Raw genomic sequence first — 19162 nt, forward strand, 5'->3', positions numbered from 1 at the left:
TGTTTAACTTAAATCAATTACTCCCTCCCACCTTTTCTTCACAAATAGCTTGCGTTCACGTTCTCTATTAAACTTCTTCTATTCCTATTTAATGCAATCCTTTCATTATTTCCAATTTTAAACTCTACTCTTCGCTCTTACGGAAAACTAAACTGTTTTCCTCAAACTGTTTGAGTAATTACTACGCCATTATTTACAATTGACAAACTTTCGCATATTTTCCGTTCCATTCCTCTTAAATAAACACGCAAAAATTAAATATTTCCCACCCACACCACACTTTCGTTTTCGCTTCGCGGTTTTCTCAAGGAATCGATCTTCCTGTGTTGATCTCCTGAGAAGGACGTGTTGTACTTTGTGGGATAAATTTCACATAAATAAATATTGAATCGCACTCCTACAACTATTTTTAAATTATTATATTCTTCTTAATTTAAATTATTTAAGATTAATACAATTTGTTTTATAAATACCGTATAAAAAAACTCCGGATTTAGAGGTGGAATTAGGTTACCTGTAGAATAATTTTAAAGCAGATATTTATAATTATATTGTTTTCTTAAAAAAAAACATTTATCATTAAATGATAAAAAAATATGAAAAATAACTCATTTGGGATTCACTATATCTAGATGGTGAGATGAGTTCATTCGATTTGACTTATTTAATTGTTAAACGGGATGGATTGAGCGTTTTAAACTCATTTCAAATTCGACTTACTTCAATCAAATAAATAATTAATATTTATATTTCCAAATTATTTATTATTGTTGTTGGTATATGTATTTGTTTGATATTTCAATCAGATGAATGTTTTGATGGGTTTTTAACTAATTAATCACATTCAAATATTCTTTTATATATTTATTTATTTTATAGGTTAATTAGCGGGGTCGATTAAATTTAAAAATTTTAAACTATTTCAAAGAGTTTCAATCTAATTTGTTATTCTCATTTATTCATGAGGAATTTTAAAGTGTAATCCACGAAGGAAGGATTTTACTACCATAATCTATTTCATTTATGGCAAACGAGTTAAAACTTACAATGGAGATGTTACATATTTCTTCACTAAATAATTAGGACTCGTTGTTTATAACACTCATCACATGTATAACAGCAAATAATTAAAATTCTGAATGAAACCCAGAAAATTCTGACTTCGCTGAAAATTTCCTCAGCAACAAATTCCAATAATATATAAATCAGAATAATATTCTTTTAGAGATTATTATATTCACAAAAGTGTTTTTAAGATTTTTTTCATCAACGATTCTTTTTTTATTTAATAATATCTTAGCTACTTAAATATGCCCATTGCATTTTGTTCCTAAATTCAATTTAATATTTTAAAAATAAATAATCATTATTTTATATAATAAAAATTATCATTAATCTAAAATATAAAATATCTTTTTAAAACATTAAAATTTTTAATTTCAATATATTTATATATTCAAAAGTATTTAATGACATAAATTTTAATTATAAAAATCCATTTATCTTCTGAATAAAATGCTTGTGATCTTGAATTTGGATAACTTAGTAACTTCAAACCTATTGGTTTTATAGGTCGACAATGACAATCAAAAAAACCTTTCTTAATGGAAAACTTCACAATCATCTTGATTAGCACGTGCGAGGATTTGGGCTTTCTGCGTGGATAATATACTTCGGAAGTGTGGACCCACAAATTAAGTGGTTTATTGGGTCCAAAAAAGATCGGGCCATGAAAAGTCCATACAGCGTTGATCCCTGCACCACCACAAATTTCTTCTTATGCTACCTTATTTCACAATTGTTCTTGATTAAAAATTAAATTACCGTAATTAAAACATTAAAAAAATAAACGAAATCCGTCAAGGGATATTCATGTACGTTGAAAGCCGAACGGATTTCCACATTCGTTTTGGTCTTAAGGGTTCTTTATTTCATTTCTTTCACAGCACACACATTTCTTTCGCATCCATTTTGGCTTTAAGGATTTTTACATCCATTTTGAAACAATCACAGTTTTTATTGGTCGTGGATAAAAATTGGGGAACACAAAGTTGAGTTTCTTGGAGGTGAGGGTGAAGGGTGTGATTTGTTTGATGGAGAATGGGTTTGGGATGAGAACTACTCTTTGTATCGTTCAAAAGATTACAGCTTTCTTGACGAAGGTTTTCAATGTTCGGAGAATGGAAGACGTGATTTGTATTACACAAAGTGGAGGTGGCAGCCCAAAGGTTGCAACTTACCAAGGTAGATTTTAATGTTTGTTTTCCAATAGTTTCGAGTTCATTACTTTTCTCATGTCTTTCTTCAATAATGATCATTGGATGAAGATGGTAATGTGAAATGCTAGTTTAAGAATTTCGTTAAGGAATAAAATCATGATGTATCTCTATCTTTTTCTCTATATTCAAATTTCACATTATTTTCCCTTTTTAACAATTTTTTGCTAAAAGAGAAGGAGAAGAGGGGGGGGGGATGGGTGTGAGGATGGGTGATGAAAATGAGAAAGAGAACGAGAAGAGGGGAGGGGGGTGGTGGGTGACGGAATTGAGAAAAGAGAAGGAGAAGAGAGGGAGGGGAGGGAGTGTGTTGTGCGTTGGAAAATGAGAATAAAAAAATAGAGTTTTTAATTAAAAATATAAAAAGTTAAAGATAAAAAAAATAAATTTAAGGACATTTGTGGGATATAAATAAATTGGGGAGGTGCAGAAGGAAGGCTGTGGTGGTGGAGGCCCAAGTCCATATTGTAACATTTATTTTCTTGGGTCTGCGGGCTGTTCTTTGGGTTTTCGGCCCTGGAAAAATATATTCGTGTTATGTCTACTCATTAGCCTATCAAAATAAGAGAGAATAAAGAATATATATTTTTCTTTGTCTTTATTTATGGGAGTGGATCCACAATAACATTTTACATACTTCTCTTTAATTAAATATATCAAATGAGAAAATCACCACTCAACATTTTTTTTTTGCTTTCTATTATGTTTTCTCCTTCATAAGAAAATAGTAATATATTGTAGAAATTATTTTTAACTTATTCATTAAAATAAATATTGATCTTTCTTTTATAAATTAGTTTCGTAATAACGAATTAAACCTAAATCACTTAAGACAGAAGCTCATAATTTTAAATGACTACAAAGATGATCATCGTAGAAGATTGAATTTAGACTTGTACAACTTCATGAGAATATGTTCCGATAAAATATATACTAATATTAGATTATTTTCATTTACTTCTTAATCAAGCTATGTCTTAACTCATATTGCAACATTTTTTAGTGAGAAAAATAAAATAACAAAACTCGCATTCTAATATTTTAATAAAATTTGTCTAAATTATTATTGTTTTATCTAGAGACGAATCTTAATCACTTTTTTTAGAAGGGCCAAAATAACAATACATTTAAAATTTACAAATTTAATCATATAACAAAAGCACATTCTTTAGTATTGAATTTTCTTTTTGAATGTTTTTTTTTTCAAAAATGATACTCCATATTTGACAACTGATATTACGTTTCAAATAATTAATAATATAAAATCCTTCTTAAGTTATTCTTTTAATATTAAAAAATATTCTCTTTAATTGAACAATTGATTATAAGTGTCGTGCTTTAGACTACATAAATAATTTGAATTTATGTTGTTTTTATGCATGTAGTTTCCATTTTATCACTTTTGAAAAATAAATATATTTTTTTTATTCTTTATCAATATACTTGTTTAAAAAAATTAAAATTTTTAAAAATAAACTGTTAGAATTAAAATAGAGTTACGAAAAAATACATAATAATTAACATTTTTTATTATGTTCATAACAGAAAAAAAAGTACACAAAGAGTTCACAAGATAAAGAAAATACAATATTAAGAAAATAATATTTTATTATCAAGTACGATAAGTGAGAGTTAATTTTTTTATCAAAAATGAAACAACAGGTTAAAAAAAATAATGATTTTATGTTTAACCTTCTTTTTCTCTTTGAAAACAAAAAAGAGTAGACGAGAGAGTGAGAGACAAATATAAACATTAAATAACTCAAAATGGTGAGAAAAAAATAATAAAAAAGCATCTTAATAATTTTACTTTTTCCTATATTTAATTTTATATTTTACTATTTATAAACATGTATTTATAAAAAAAATAAAAGATTTAGTTTCCATAAATTATTATAATACACATTGAAAAGTTTGAAAAATATGAAATAGTTGTTTCTATGATGTTCCACAACATATTCCATTTATGGAAGTACTTGTTTTCTTTAAGGGATTTTTTTAAAAAGGAGGATTTAGAAGTGATAAATAATATATTTGTCTGTGAAAATTTAAATAAAATTTAATGAATATGATAAATAAAAAATATTTTAATTAAAAAAATATAAAGATTATTAAAATATATTTAATGATTAAAATATTATAAAATGATATTTATTACTAATATATTTATTTGTAAATTATATTATAAGGAAAAAATAAAAATAAAAAATAATTTTAAAAATAAAATAAATTTATATTTAAGTAAAGTCAAATGTTTTTGATTTGTGATGGGTGTTGGTATTAGAGGTAGAGATGGCAGAAATATGAGAAGAGCCAGCGAAGATTGGTTGTGTTGTGTGTATTGAAGTCAATTATGGCAAAACTGCAGAGTGAGTGACTTTGTGTGGGGCTGTGCTAAAGACTAACCTGCAACAGTCTTTTCCAAGTTGCAATTTGCAGACTGCATATCTCTCTATCTTTCAATCAATGCAGGATTTTTGTTTATTTTTTAAATCCGGTGATCTTGAATTTAAGGGTGTTTCCATATGCATAAATGCAGTAAATGGAAATGGCAGCCTCTGACTGTGACTATGACAACTCTTCAAACCATTCAACTCCAATAATGTAGTCACAGAACATACTCGCAAAACATCCTCTTTCTTTTTTTTTTTCCTTTTCTTTTTACTTCGATATATGTATATCTCACCATAACATTTATTCTATTTCATAATCATATAAGAAAAATAAAATTACTTAAAAAGATTAAAAATAAATTTATAAAATAAGCAATATTAAAATACATATTATTAATTCTTTAATATTAAAAAAACAAATTATGATTATATAATTTCAAATGAATAAACAATAATATAATCAAAGTGAAATGATTACATAAAATATTTTAGAATTACACAAATAAAATTTCATAATACCAAAATAAATAAGCAATTACCATTCAAAGAATTACATGGAATAAACAAGCACAATGAATAAACTTACTCCCAATGAACTTGCTAAGGAAAGATCTTACGTACTAATCTTCAAAGAGGTTTAACAATATGGTAGTTTCTTAGTTAGTACGTTTAGTTTCTCCTACCATTACACAAAGCATTTTATGGACTAATAAGATTGATGAATTCTAAAATGATCTAAAATCCAAATTCTTTCAAAAGATTTTTTGAAGAATTTGTATATTGCAAATGAAAGCTTTTTCTTTAAGATAGGGAGACTTAATTGTTGCTAAAATTTTGATAAAACTCAGAATCGTTTGGGATGAATGAGATCATTTAAGACTCGAATCTTGTCATAATTATTTTACTAAATTTTATTATGAAATGATTTTCTTAATAAATTAAATTTCGAGTAACAACTTTTTATAAATTTTTCATTAAATCGTTTCATTCATTTATTTAAATCTCTTAATCCAAACAATATTATAATCATTTATCTATCTTTTCAAATTTAACCATTCACTCCTGTATAATTTAATTTCAATTCAAACATTACCTTTAAAAACGATATTTACGATGAAATGGAACAAATACAAGCGACGTACATAAATAAAATTGTTGACAGCAATAAAAATATAGTTGATGAAAAATGTAAAATTATTAAATCAAACATAAAATATGGAAGAATATGGAAGTTAATTGATGGATCCGTTATTGCATAAAATAGTAAACTAAAGCTAAAATCCTCAAAATTCTAACAAGAAATGCAACTTATCACGTTTTTCATTCGAAATATTTTAGGCACAAAGTAAGGTATCAGAGAATAATATTGTTAATATAATTAATTTTTTAATTGTATTTATAAGTTCCGCTAAAGATGATAATTTTGTTGGATTAAAAGAAACGATTAAAAGAAATTATGATAACAGTTAGACTGATGATTTGGAAGAGAGTGAGTGAATGGATTTGAAGTAGATTTTTTTGTTACTTATTTAAGTGGATTTGGAGGTAAGTGAGAGTGGATTTGGGAGAAAAGTTTGTGAGAATTGGTGTAAAATTTGATTGATGTGACAGATAAAAAAATTTGTTTAATTAATAGAATTCAAAGATTATCAAAATATCCCTAGTTATTAAAGTAATATAAAATTATATTTATTAATAATATATCTATTGATAAAATGAATTTTAAATATTAAAAACAAAAAAATATTAATAAAAAAAATTAAGTAAAGTGAAATTATTTTTTTTAAACTTCACCAACACAAAAAATAATTACAAATAAACTTCATCCACATAAACCATCATTATATAATATACACTTTTGTATTATTTAATCATGTTAATTTTATAAAATTTACTGTCTTATCTAATAAAGCTTCAAATTCAAAAACATTTAAAATAACACGACAAGAATTATCACAGAAAAAAAAATAAAGTAAGACTTTTTAAAAGAAAAAAATTGGACATAGATGAATACTTATATGGTTAACTAAATTAAGATTTCAAAAAAGAAAACTTTTTTATCTATAACAATTTTATTAGATTTTATATTTGGAAGCTAATACACTTTTATGAATGAAAATGGATGTGTTCAGTTCTCTCTTATATGTAACTATTGCATAAGAGTAAAATAGAAATTTTATTGCAAATCCTTTCAAATATGCACAAAATGGGAAGGTTGGAATTTTTAATAATCTTGCAAATCATCACTCTTCAATCCTTCTGAATAGATGAAAACGAATATGGTAAATCTTGTAATTTCATCTTCACAGATATGTTTAAACAGTACTATCCATGCATGTAAACACAACATTAAAGATAGTGAAAGTTTCGTATGAATGTTGAATATACACATAAAGTCCTCTATTTATAATAGAAGAAATATGGGTTAAGCTCAAAATACAGATAAGAAATAATAATAAACTAACTAAAAATATAAGATAAATATAAAATAAAGATAATATGTCTAACACCCTCCCTCAAACTAGTGCATACAGATCGTATGTACCAAACTTGTTACTAATATAATCCATAAAGACTTAGTGAAAATATCTGTTTCTGCACTCGAGTGACACCAAATTACTAATGATTTGCAAGACGACATAGAAGACGAAATGCTAACCCAAAAGACTCCCCTGAACAACAAATCGGGAAGATTGCTCAATGTAAATTTCTTATTGCAAATCACCATCGAGGAATGCCACCATTGGATAAATAGGTAATTGTAGGAGAGCCACCACGACTATAAATAAACTAACAAAAACCATCTTTTTCATGAGAAAAAAAACATATATAGACAGGTCAAACACAATGGTGACAAAAGAGAAGTCAAAAGAGACAACAACAGAATTTAAAAAAAATCCAAGATTCTCTAATCAAGGACCTAAAAAAAGAAAAAGAGCAACCTCGATGCTCTGAATAGTGGAGGAGATGAGACGTGTGATAACACACGATGAACCTGAAAGAAGAAAAAGAGCAACATAAACGATCTAGATCATTGTGAGACGTGCCATCATGCATGACGGAAAAAGGAGCAGATTCACAACTTTAAAATGCGCTAAGATCACGTAGGAGCTCTGATGAAGGCATCATTGATGGCATGATGGTCGCCTAGACGAAACAATAAAAACCATGTGATCATTGATTGAAACTATAACTCCAATAGTGACAACCGTAGGCGATGGCGCCGTCACGACAACGACGGATGTAGTGGCCGAAGCAACAATTTTTTTTTTTTATTCAAAAGAACTTGACTCTAGATACTATGTTGAAAATAAAATAGTGAAAATTATGTATGAGATTAATCCCGCTTGTGTTGAATATACAACCATCTATATGGGTTAAGCCCAAAATACAAATAAGAAATAATAACAAACAAACTAAAAATAAAAAAAAATATAAAATAAAATTAATATATCTAACAATAACCATGCAAATATAATTTATGAAATTCAATAAATAAAAAAGTATTAACAAATCCAATGATTTTTCTTATTGCATTCAAAAAAGTTCTTTTAGTGATTAAGAGATAGTTGTTTTAAAATAAAATAATATTGTTATTGTATTTAACAATTGAAAAATATTTTTTTTAAAATTTTATAAAATACTTACTGTGCTTAACAATAGATAAATTCTTTTTTTAATCATAATGATTTTATATTAGGATGTTTATAATTTATTGTAAATTTGACTAAAAGTTATTTTTACATAACCATTTAGATATAAGATTTGTGTTGTTTTCATCAATTAAGACAGAGAACTATAAAGTTAATATACATTAAAGTTTTTTTATTAAATGACTATATATACACAGCATGTATAAACAGAGTATTGCTTTTAAAGTTTTATTTTTTTTGGTGATTCATATTTTTAGATGTTCGGCATCTTTTTTTATGTGGAGGACTATGATGTCTATTTTATAAAAGGGTTAGAGCACCCATAAATACTCTACTATAATTATTTATTAATTTTTTTCTTAAAACAAAAATAACAAATATAATATTTTTTATTTATTTTAATGAGTTTCAACAAATATTTAAAAATATAATTAATCTCGGATACACATCGAGTCTGTAACATCCCAATATCTCACGCCAGATATATATTGTAACATTACATTTACGGTAATATCCCGTAATCTCACACTTATAAATTCATAATTAATATATGTCTACACATGTTTTAAACTTAGATTTCAACTATAATCTCATAAATATAATTCGAATTCTTCTAACTTATTCTTCTGTCTCTCCCTTCATTGGCATTGGATCAGACGACATTCCTTCATCTGCTCCCGTATAACGAATTATACGATCATCGCACATACCCAAACACAAAACAAACACAAACAAGTAGGGTGAGCTAACATGCAACAAATCATTTAAAACATGTATAATTACCTTGATATAAACATCATATAATAATTATGTTCGACACCCTCATACCACAATCCCTATTAGACACTCGTCTCACAATACCCAATAGACACCACAATACCCAATAGACACTCATCCGGATGATACGTTGATGAGCGGTCACGGGAGGTTATGCACTTGGAATGACTTCTACTTCTTCTTACAAATACACTTCCAAAATACTTCATACCATTCACAAGGTTAGTCCCCTCACTATGTCCAAAACCGGCACATAGACCAGGACCTCCTGCTCCTCTCACCACATAATTCATCCCTCTCTACTTGAGACTAGATGATTATTAGAGTATCAGGATAACCTCCAACTACGGGACCCTCAACATCAACATATACACAAATACTATAATATTACTGAATCTCTCCACGAGACTCATGCCATACTCATATTCCTCAACTCATATTATACCATTACGAAATCTACCCCTAATCCTCATACACATACCTTGACATTACAGAATCTCTCCGCGAGACTCATACCATACTCACATTCCTCGACTCATATTATACCCTTACGACATTTCCCCGTAATACTCATACATGTGTAGATGCATAAATTCAAATCAAATAAACTTCAATCATTTCAGAAATCATACAAACTGAATATATTCCAACAAGATATATTACATGATAATTTAACAGTACATAATCTGTACACAAGATTTAAGTTAAAAACCTGTCGAGTAGACTTCCAGGAAAGAGAGGTGCGTCACAATGGACAACTTAAGTACCAAGTCTTTCCTTAGCCAAAGTGTTCCTCAACTAGTTTTTAACAAATTTCTTATTAACAGATTCAAAACAACAGCATATAATATTTATACCGAATATCAATATAGATAAACATACAGTAAGCATTAACAATATTCATACATAATTTCAAGACATGAATAGTAATAAAACAGTACTAAATCATAATATAAAAGCTTAGAAAAGTTAGCTCCCCTACCTCTATTCCAGACTTAATCTCCTGCTCCGAATTTGTTTCCCCCGAAACCCTTCAGAACCTCTACTCTTCTTGCAACTAAAAATTTCTCCCTAACTCTTTCTTCTCTATTTCTCAAGCTCTCACTTGATTCCTCTTCTCTTGGTGCCAAATACCCTTCCCTCCCATGGCTATTTATAGTAAAAAAAAATTTACTATTCCTTAATATTTTAATATTATTTATTATTTTAATATTATTTAAAAATAATATTTCAATCACTTTCTCACCAAATCTGATCCTAATTTCTACCTACTACTTTCTTCCATGCTAAGGAATCCAAATGCTGAAAATTTATTTTTACTATTTACTTTTTACTATTTACTATTTACTATTTACTTTTTACTATTTACTATTCACTTTTTACTATTCGATTTTCTTAAAAAAAAAAATACTAAATAAGTTATCAAAAATTTTAACCTCTCCTTATAAAATTACTATAATTTTATATCCAAAATTTATATTTTTCTATCCATTAAAATTATTATTACTAATAAAATACTAAAATTTACTATAAATATTTTTCATGGGTCTTACAGAGTCTTATTATATAAAAGAAAGGAAGTTTGGGTGAATAATTCACCTAAATAAGGTTAGTTTTATAAATATATATTAAATAAATAAATTAAGAAATATAAAAATTAAACGTCAATAAAATATTGATACTAATAATTATTTTATAATAAAAAATGGAAAATGACATTAAAATATGTTTATTAGAATTTATCGTCGCCACCAAATAATAAAGAAGGGACAAAAAAATGTTAAATGTAACGCACTTCTTAAAATCTAAATTTTGGAAAACAATAAAAATCTTACCATATAAATAAGGCAGTTTTAGGTAACAATTTCCAAAATAAAAATCAATTTGTAAATATATATTAAATAAATAATAGTAAACACAAAAAATGAAAAATAATAATATATTGATTGTGGCATCCTAAATATATAATAATCATTTTTTTAAACATTTTTTTATCTTATTTATTTTTAAACATTTTAAAGTTTTATATCTGAAAAACATCTAAAAAAAACATTTAAACTATATTTATCTCAATTGGTAAATAATATACAATGTTTAATTATATGATCAGTTAATAATAATGTACATTAATCATAAATTGGTTTCATGGATATGGCTGGTGGCATTCTATTTCTCTCTTGGTGGTTTGTCCGTATATTTTTGTCGAAAATCTAAGAGCTCCATAGTTTTCGGTGAATTCTTGTGTATGGCCACCTTTTTTGTACAAACAATAATGAGATTCCTCAAAGTAAAATCGAAACACACACGGTTACGCTTTTTCCCTTCAACTAAATTAACCGAACTCTCTCTTCTGTTCAACTCAAATTACAAAACACCCCATAACTATGCAATGCCATCCCCACTTTCTGTGAACACTGATTCATCATCACATTGCTCTGTCACACCACCTGCTTCTGCCATAAAGGGAACAAAACAACCTTCCCAAACCCAAAAGTTCCCTCCTTGATCCCTTCCTCTCTCTCTCTCCTCTGTTCACTCGTCAGAGCAATCACTTGACACTTGTTCAGCCTTCACCATGTCCTTTCTAACACCCCCTCTCATTTACTGCTTTTTACTACTTTGCCATTTTCCTCTCTTTCTCTTCTTCTATTGTCCTCGTCTCCCCAATCACCACCATTATTACCTTTATTATTGTTTCAACAACCCCTTTTCTGCGCTACATTCAAGGGATTCTTCTTTGTCACTTTCCAACATTTTCCTTGTTTTTCATTTGCTCAGGTTCTTTTCTTTTTCTCTGTTCTTGTACCCGCATTGTCGTTTCACACGTAATGTTCGTGTCCATTGCCAATCTTTTTTTTTCATGTGTTGGAATATTATAATCTGAACTGGAGATTCTCTTCTTCTTTCCCTGTCCTATTTTCTTTCTAATGCTGACGGAATGGATACAGTACATTTTGCTGTTGAGATAAGAACTAACCATAATGTCGTAATGGGGTTGCTTTTGGTTGTAGTCTGATGAAAGGTACTTCATTTTGTTTTTCTCTTTGTTTAATTTATGTTTATGTTCATTTCCCGCTTGAAATGTCCTCAGAGCTTTCAATGAAGAACGAGTTAGCTTTTGTCGACATTTAAATCACTATTGAAGTTATTTATTTCGTTGAACTTTGCCTGTAGTTTTCACCCTATGATTTTGTGCTTATTTATTTCATTTCATCCTTGTTTCCTCTTTTTCTGTGCCAACTGCGTTCTTATATGGCTATTTTTATGGCCTTTTATTTCTTTTCTAGGTTGGTTAGCGCTGTTTCATGCGGGTTCTGCTTATGCAAGAGTTAGGCAGTGATGGATGGTAGGAGACATTCTGTTGATATTCCTATTTCTAAAACTCTTGTGGCACTGAGGAGAGTAAGGTCATTGAGGGATCCATCAACTAATGGTGTCAGCAAACTCTCTCCTTTGATTCATGATGGAGATTGGGACAATGGTTCTAGTAATGGGGTTTCTCTAAGTTTGAGATTTCTCAACGGTTCTCATGCTGGTCATTGCGACGGTAATGACTTTTCAAGATCAAACAGTTTAGACTTTAAGGATCTGAGAGAGCAGGAAACTGCTGAGTTAGAATTGAAAATGTTGAACTATAAGATGAACTATTGTGGGATCTCTCGTCAGGAAGGGCAACGAGATGATGAACATGTGTACTCTAATCCTAAGCAGCAAGGTATTTCTGGAGATAAATCGCCAAATGAAAGCAGTTGTAGTAACCATGAAGGTGAAAGATTGGATTTGGTTGCCATTACGCCTCCATGTAATCATTTGAGGGATGGTGAGTTATGCTATTTATCAACTGCATTGAGAGTAGATCACTCAAAGTCAGCTAGAAAATCACTACGCAAGAATCAAATGAAACCATCTGGAGTGGTGGGTGATATAGCAAGCCATGTAGGAAGTCAACAGTGCCTTTCTGTTTATGATTCTATCTCAGCTCGTTGTGGCTTGGAACTTGTCACTCAAGATGTTGACGCTTTAGATAATCGCCATGGATGTGGATTAAGGAGTTGTTGGTCAAAGTCACCAAGGTTTAGAGAATCAAATCATTATTCCGAAATAGAAGGTCTTCCCTTGATATTGCAGCACGCTAATGAAACGGATCTCAATGGACGTAGAAACATTGGACACATTAGTGGTGAAATTAGTCCAAATATGGAAACTCCTAGAAGTTTATCTGTGAAATTCAGGCCAAAATCTTTTGATGATTTGGTTGGACAAAATGTGATAGGTAAGTCTCTTTTGGGTGCTATCTGTAGAGGAAGGATAGCATCATTTTATCTCTTCCATGGTCCACGCGGCACGGGCAAGACCTCAGCCTCTAGGATATTTGCTGCTGCACTGAATTGCCTATCCTCTGTGGAGCAAAAGCCTTGTGGTCTGTGTAGAGAATGCGTTTTGTTCTTCTCTGGAAGAAATAAGAATGTTAGTGAAGTAGATTCTTTGAGAATCAATCGTGCAGAGAAAGTTAAATCCCTTGTTAAGCATGCATGCGTTCCTCCAGTTTCTTCAAGCTTTAAAGTGTTCATTGTTGATGAGTGCCAGTTATTGCATAGGGAAACATGGGCGTGCCTTTTGAATAGTCTAGAGAATGTTTCTCCTCATGTGGTTTTTGTGATGATCACTCCTGATTTGGATAACGTTCCTCGGAGTGCAGCATCACGGGCTCAGAGGTATCACTTTGCAAAGATTAAAGATGTTGACATTGTAAGAAGATTAGAAACAATATGTGTCGAAGAAGGTCTTGAATCTGAACAAGTTGCTTTGGACTTCATTGCTGCTAGATCCTGTGGTTCTCTTAGAGATGCAGAAACTATGCTTGATCAACTGAGTTTGCTTGGTAAAAAGATCACAGTATCCTTAGTCCACGAGCTAGTGAGTGTTTTGCTTTGTTCTCTGCGTGTATGCCATTGCAATTGTCTTCATTTTCTCTTTCTGAGCATTATGTCTTACCCATCTTGTTCTGCAGACTGGGATAATTTCTGATGATGAATTGCTTGATTTGTTGGACCTAGCTTTATCCTCTGACACTTCAAATACAGTTATACGAGCCCGGGAACTTGTCAGAACAAGGATAGATCCTTTACAACTTATATCACAGTTGGCAAATCTTATTATGGACATTCTGTCAGGGAAATGTGAACTTCGTGGCTCTGAAATAAAAACAGGATTTTATAATAGATATACATGTAAGTGTTTTAAAATGTATTATATCCTTTTTTGCTTTGAGCATATTGGCGCTTCTTTGTTTTTGAAGGCCATATTTGTGTTTTTCCCCATGCAAACACGATACTGCTTTTATCTTATTTCTGTTTCTCTATCACAGCGGAAGCAGACCTGCAGAAACTAAGTCATGCATTAAGAATACTGTCTGAATCAGAGAAGCAGTTGAGAATTTCCAAGAATCAAACAACATGGTTCACTGCAGCTCTTCTGCAGCTGAGCTCCGTTGAATATTCATCGGCTGATGCAAATACTACGAAGTTGTGTACACGACCTGCTTCCATTAGAGGTGGGCTTGACTTTCTTTTCTCGAATTATGGTTTTTTATTCCCATCTTCCTTAGCGAGTATCTGGGATGGAGCAGGCAGAGTTGGAGTGGTTTTTGATCTGGTTGAACCATTCTAAACTTGTCCATAATGGATGCAGATGGTGATATCTGCAGTACATCTCCTAAAGGTGACAGCTTGGAGCATCTTGCCACTACAGATCAATGTGATGATAAGTCATATAGGTTAGAAGTGCAGGAGGACCACAAAGGAACGTTGGATTCTATATGGTATAAAGCTACTGAGATGTGTCAATCTAGCAGGCTCAGAACTTTTCTCAGGAAACAGGGGAAGTTGTCTTCAGTTTGTATTAGTCAAGGTACATATTGTATTTCATTTACAGTGTCTTTTCTTTTACCAGAGACTAAATTTGTTTTCTTCTAACTTACTGGCATAATATGTACTCTAATACTTTCCCACAGATATGCTTAGTGTTCTTCTTGTGCTTCTTTTTGTCAACAGAACTGCTTGCAACATATTATTTGAAACTTTATTTTCAAAGTTGTTTATTATAGGGTGAAATCCCTGTAGAAATTGGGGTAAGTTGTTTATGGTCTGTTTGGGTAAGCAACTTGATTCAGGTCTGATTGAATAATTATCTACTATATAGTTACTTATGAGTAAGTCGTTTCTATAGTGAAACGGGAAATAAGTTAAATTGTTTTACGTAAGCTATAAGCTGGTTTTCATAAACTATCTTCGAGAGTTGTTGAAATAAGTTGAAAATAACTTATAGACATATCATAAGTTATTTTCGTAAGTTCTACCAAACATGTACACAGGTGTTCATGTCTTATGATAAGAGTCCAATCAAGTTGTTTATAAACTCTTTCAAAGGGGTCTAGTGGGATCAGTAAATTTCTCACCATTATAATGTTGGGAAGAATGTATAGAAGAATGTGTTGCCAACATTCTCCTTTTTGTTAATGATTGTTGTTAAGAGTTTTTCCTAGTATTATTATCAAAACTGATTTCTTTCGAAGGACAGTATGGAAATTATTTACATCAAACATAGTTTTATTAGCATATTATGCTGAAGATCTGACATTGACTAGAAATAATTCAAATTTATCAATAGGCTCAAACCTCATTATATTAAGTTTTTGTAAGATTGAATTAAGTTTAAAGTCTTCTTAATATGGTCTCAAATTGTACAAAATTCAACTTCCTTTTAACTATCAATAGCAGTACGGAATGGTTTTACATATATTTTGACCTAGCTTTTGCTTTTAGGGAAGAAAAATTATACTTTTATACTTGTGAAATGTTTCTTCTCAAAGTTCTTAGTATGTACGAAGTAATCCAATGAATTCCAATTTTCAGGCCGTGCAGTTGCGGAGCTGGAGTTCCAGCATCGAGACTATGTAAGTAGGGCTGAGAAGTCGTGGAAGTTGATTGCAAGTTCTCTGCAGTTCGTATTGGGCTGTAACCTTGAGCTCAGAATCAATTATGTTCCTTCATGTGCCTCAGATTCTATTTATGCTAAATTGAAGAGGTCATCCATCAATTTCTTCGGTTGTTCTCGCAGAATTCGTTGGAAATCTTTATCATCTAATGAACAAGGAAGTGAATCAGACTATGCTGAATACACCTCTCAAAAGCCCACGATGAATGTTCAAACGCTAACCTGTTCCTCTGATTATGAACCCCGGGTGCCACCAGTCGAGGCCGGCAATGGAATTGGAATGCAGGTTATAACAGCTTTGAGAAGTAGTGAAGGAAATTTGCTAAGCTCAGGGAAAATGCTTTTGAAAAGGCCAGATCAAGAGACTCCAAGAATTTCTTGTTCGAGAGTTGATTCTTGCACGGAAGAGGGATGCAATTATGAACACATAGCTTCATCAACCCCTGATTTAGATAATCAGTCCGACTGTTTTCCTAGAACCCGCTGGCTTCATAAAAAGTTTGGCTCTTCTTATGCACCACAGCAGAAGGATTTTGTTTTATCTATGCCCAAGTTCAATTGTTCTGAGATTTGCAGATATGATCTGGAACCCAGTGTCTTTTCTCACCGTTCTAACAACTGCACTCAAGCAGCTGCGGAGAAGTAGGTGGTTTTACATACAAATTTTTATCATTGTTTATTATGACTGTTTTGTATTGTGCAATTTTTTGTCAGGGTATAATCAGTGTTTACTTAATAGTCAGAGCCACTCTTCTTTATAGACCTTGGTTAATTGAATGCAATCAGTTAAAACCGTCATTCAACATACTGAATATAAGTTGAAAACCCATCAAGATAAGTTCATGCATGTATCTTTGAGGTTAAGTCTTACACTATATTAAGCTTTTAGCTTCTCTCGAAACAGTTATTAACATGACTTTCTATGCAGGTGCTAGCTCATACAAAAGGGGAGAAGGAAAGCGTGTAAGTATGATCGTTTCCTTTTGAAGCTAGTGATCTGACTGTTTTCACAATCGAAGAGGAAACTGCTATATGCATAGTGATGATAGTTTGTTTCCGGTGACCTGTTGTTTAGTTTCATGCGATGTTTCATTATTTGAAAGAAACTGTAATCTCGTGGAGGATTGCAATCTCTAGCTTCAAAATGCAATTCTAGATTCTTTGGGAGCTGTTCTGAGTCTTGTGATGTCCAAGAGAATGAATGTTTTATGCACTCGTGCTTTTAACGTAATTAAAACATTGTTGAAGGCAAATTAGAACATATAATTTCCCTCGTGATCGTGCTTTTAATCCTTACACCATTTACCTAAAACATTTTAACTAAGGTCCAATATGATCGTACAACGATTTATACATACTCATTACAACAAATGTCGAAAATAGAAGGAACAGATCTAAATCATTACTTATCTCCGTATACAAGTGACTGGTTTGCCTTTCCAAAAAATATTAAACTATCACTAAAATCTTATCTGTGTAAAATTTGGCTCCTTCTATGTGGGGTTTGTATTTGAGTTATTTAAGAGTACGAATAAGGCGGTTTCTTCGGGCATAGATAAACACTCTTTTTAAGCACTTATCTGAAACTTATGAGGTGAGTCATCGAGAACCATCCAGACTAACAAGCACAAAAGTGATAACGTATGATAGGAAATGAGAACATATTGAGTAAAGATATCTATATAAATGGTAAAAATAACTAGAACTTCCTTATCAAATAAGTGGAGCCTGGGTGAATGGATAGCAGATTAAATAGAATGTGCACAAAAAGTTCAAATGGATCCCACAATTTCGTACAAACGTTAGAAAAACTAGTCTACGGAGAGAGAGAGAGAGTGAATGAGTCTTATAAAACAGCAAAAATATAATATACTAAAAATAAAGATACAGAAAATATAATGCTAATAACAAATGGAGAGTGATGAGTAGCATGTTCCGTGGGACTATTAGCAACAGTAGGAATGATGACAAGAGGGAGAAGCTGAGAAGGGGAAGAGGACAATAGAGGGGTGTGGATTTGAGGAACAACTGCCGAGTTTAGTACTAGAGATCTGTTTATTAAGGAGGACTTAAGAGAAGAAAGTCACCTGAGATAATTTTTTGTTCTAGGCTATGTAGGGGCAGTAAAGAGCCAACAAAACTACGCATCCCAACCTCTTCACAAATTTATTAGGTTTGGGCTATCTGACCTACGGTTTGCCATGCTGGTCCTCATACAACAAACAAACAACAACCTATGATGGAGGTGGTACAATGTTTGATGATACGGTTTCTTCCTCTTTTTAATGTCTTACAACAGAGCACAAATATCACTACCAGATTATCATATCCCATTTTCAAAATGACAACTCTTTTTTATTCTTTCCATATTTATTATTTTATAAAGTGATATTTGCAAATGTTATCGCAACGCCCGTGTTTTATTTTAGTATTTTTAGAAGCTTACTTTAATTACAATCTTAAATTTTAAATCTAAATCCCATAAGAAAAATTCATTAAAACGTAATAAATATATCAAAATCTAATTAAAATAAAATAAAATTCTTAAGAGACTCATAAATGATATGTTTTCGTAATCTTATCTGTTTTTGTTGTTTTTAAGTGTGGGGGAATTTAAGGATGTGAGCATTTCTTTGAATGAGTACAAGCTACTACTGTTATCTTCGCACTTTTAATTATGTTTACTTACTAGACAACACATTCATTTCCGATCCTTCAAAATCGCAACCCACGTTGTAGTTTCAGGAATTACTTTTTGCACATAAGCAAGGACAAGCGTGAGAGTAGTTAGAGACACTTATTGTACACCAGAACTCCGTCATAACATCCACTCACTTCAAAGTTTGAAGTGTATATAAGTGGTGGCCATCATACATAGTTTCACACCAACAGCCAACACTCGAAGCACACACATGTTTTATTCACTTGTTTCACTTATAATGTTCTTTTAAAACACTCCAAAGTTTCCCAGCCATATGCATCAGTGTGGATTTTTTTACTTGTTCTATTTGATTTGTTTTTTTTCTTTCTCATTTCTAGTTAGAAATATTACACAAAACCAGTACTC

The 19162-nt window shown here is 30.8% G+C and overlaps 1 protein-coding gene and 1 long non-coding RNA gene across 2 annotated transcripts; both read left to right on the forward strand.

The window, feature by feature from the left end:
• Window positions 1-11899: 11899 nt before the first annotated feature.
• Window positions 11900-16736, forward strand: LOC108325208 (protein STICHEL-like 2). Its single transcript, XM_017558238.2, is given in 7 exon segments — window positions 11900-12121; window positions 12387-14016; window positions 14111-14330; window positions 14468-14653; window positions 14791-15009; window positions 16014-16622; window positions 16625-16736. Coding segments are annotated over 6 exon segments (2850 nt in total). The 5' UTR covers window positions 11900-12121; window positions 12387-12438; the 3' UTR covers window positions 16663-16736.
• A 7-nt stretch (window positions 16737-16743) lies between these two features.
• Window positions 16744-17272, forward strand: LOC128194742 (uncharacterized). The gene is made up of 2 exons (XR_008246079.1): window positions 16744-16954; window positions 17024-17272. It is a non-coding gene; the product is annotated as an uncharacterized LOC128194742 (long non-coding RNA).
• Window positions 17273-19162: the final 1890 nt, after the last annotated feature.

This window comes from Vigna angularis, chromosome 1 (assembly GCF_016808095.1).
Source record: "Vigna angularis cultivar LongXiaoDou No.4 chromosome 1, ASM1680809v1, whole genome shotgun sequence".
Taxonomy (NCBI): domain Eukaryota; kingdom Viridiplantae; phylum Streptophyta; class Magnoliopsida; order Fabales; family Fabaceae; genus Vigna; species Vigna angularis.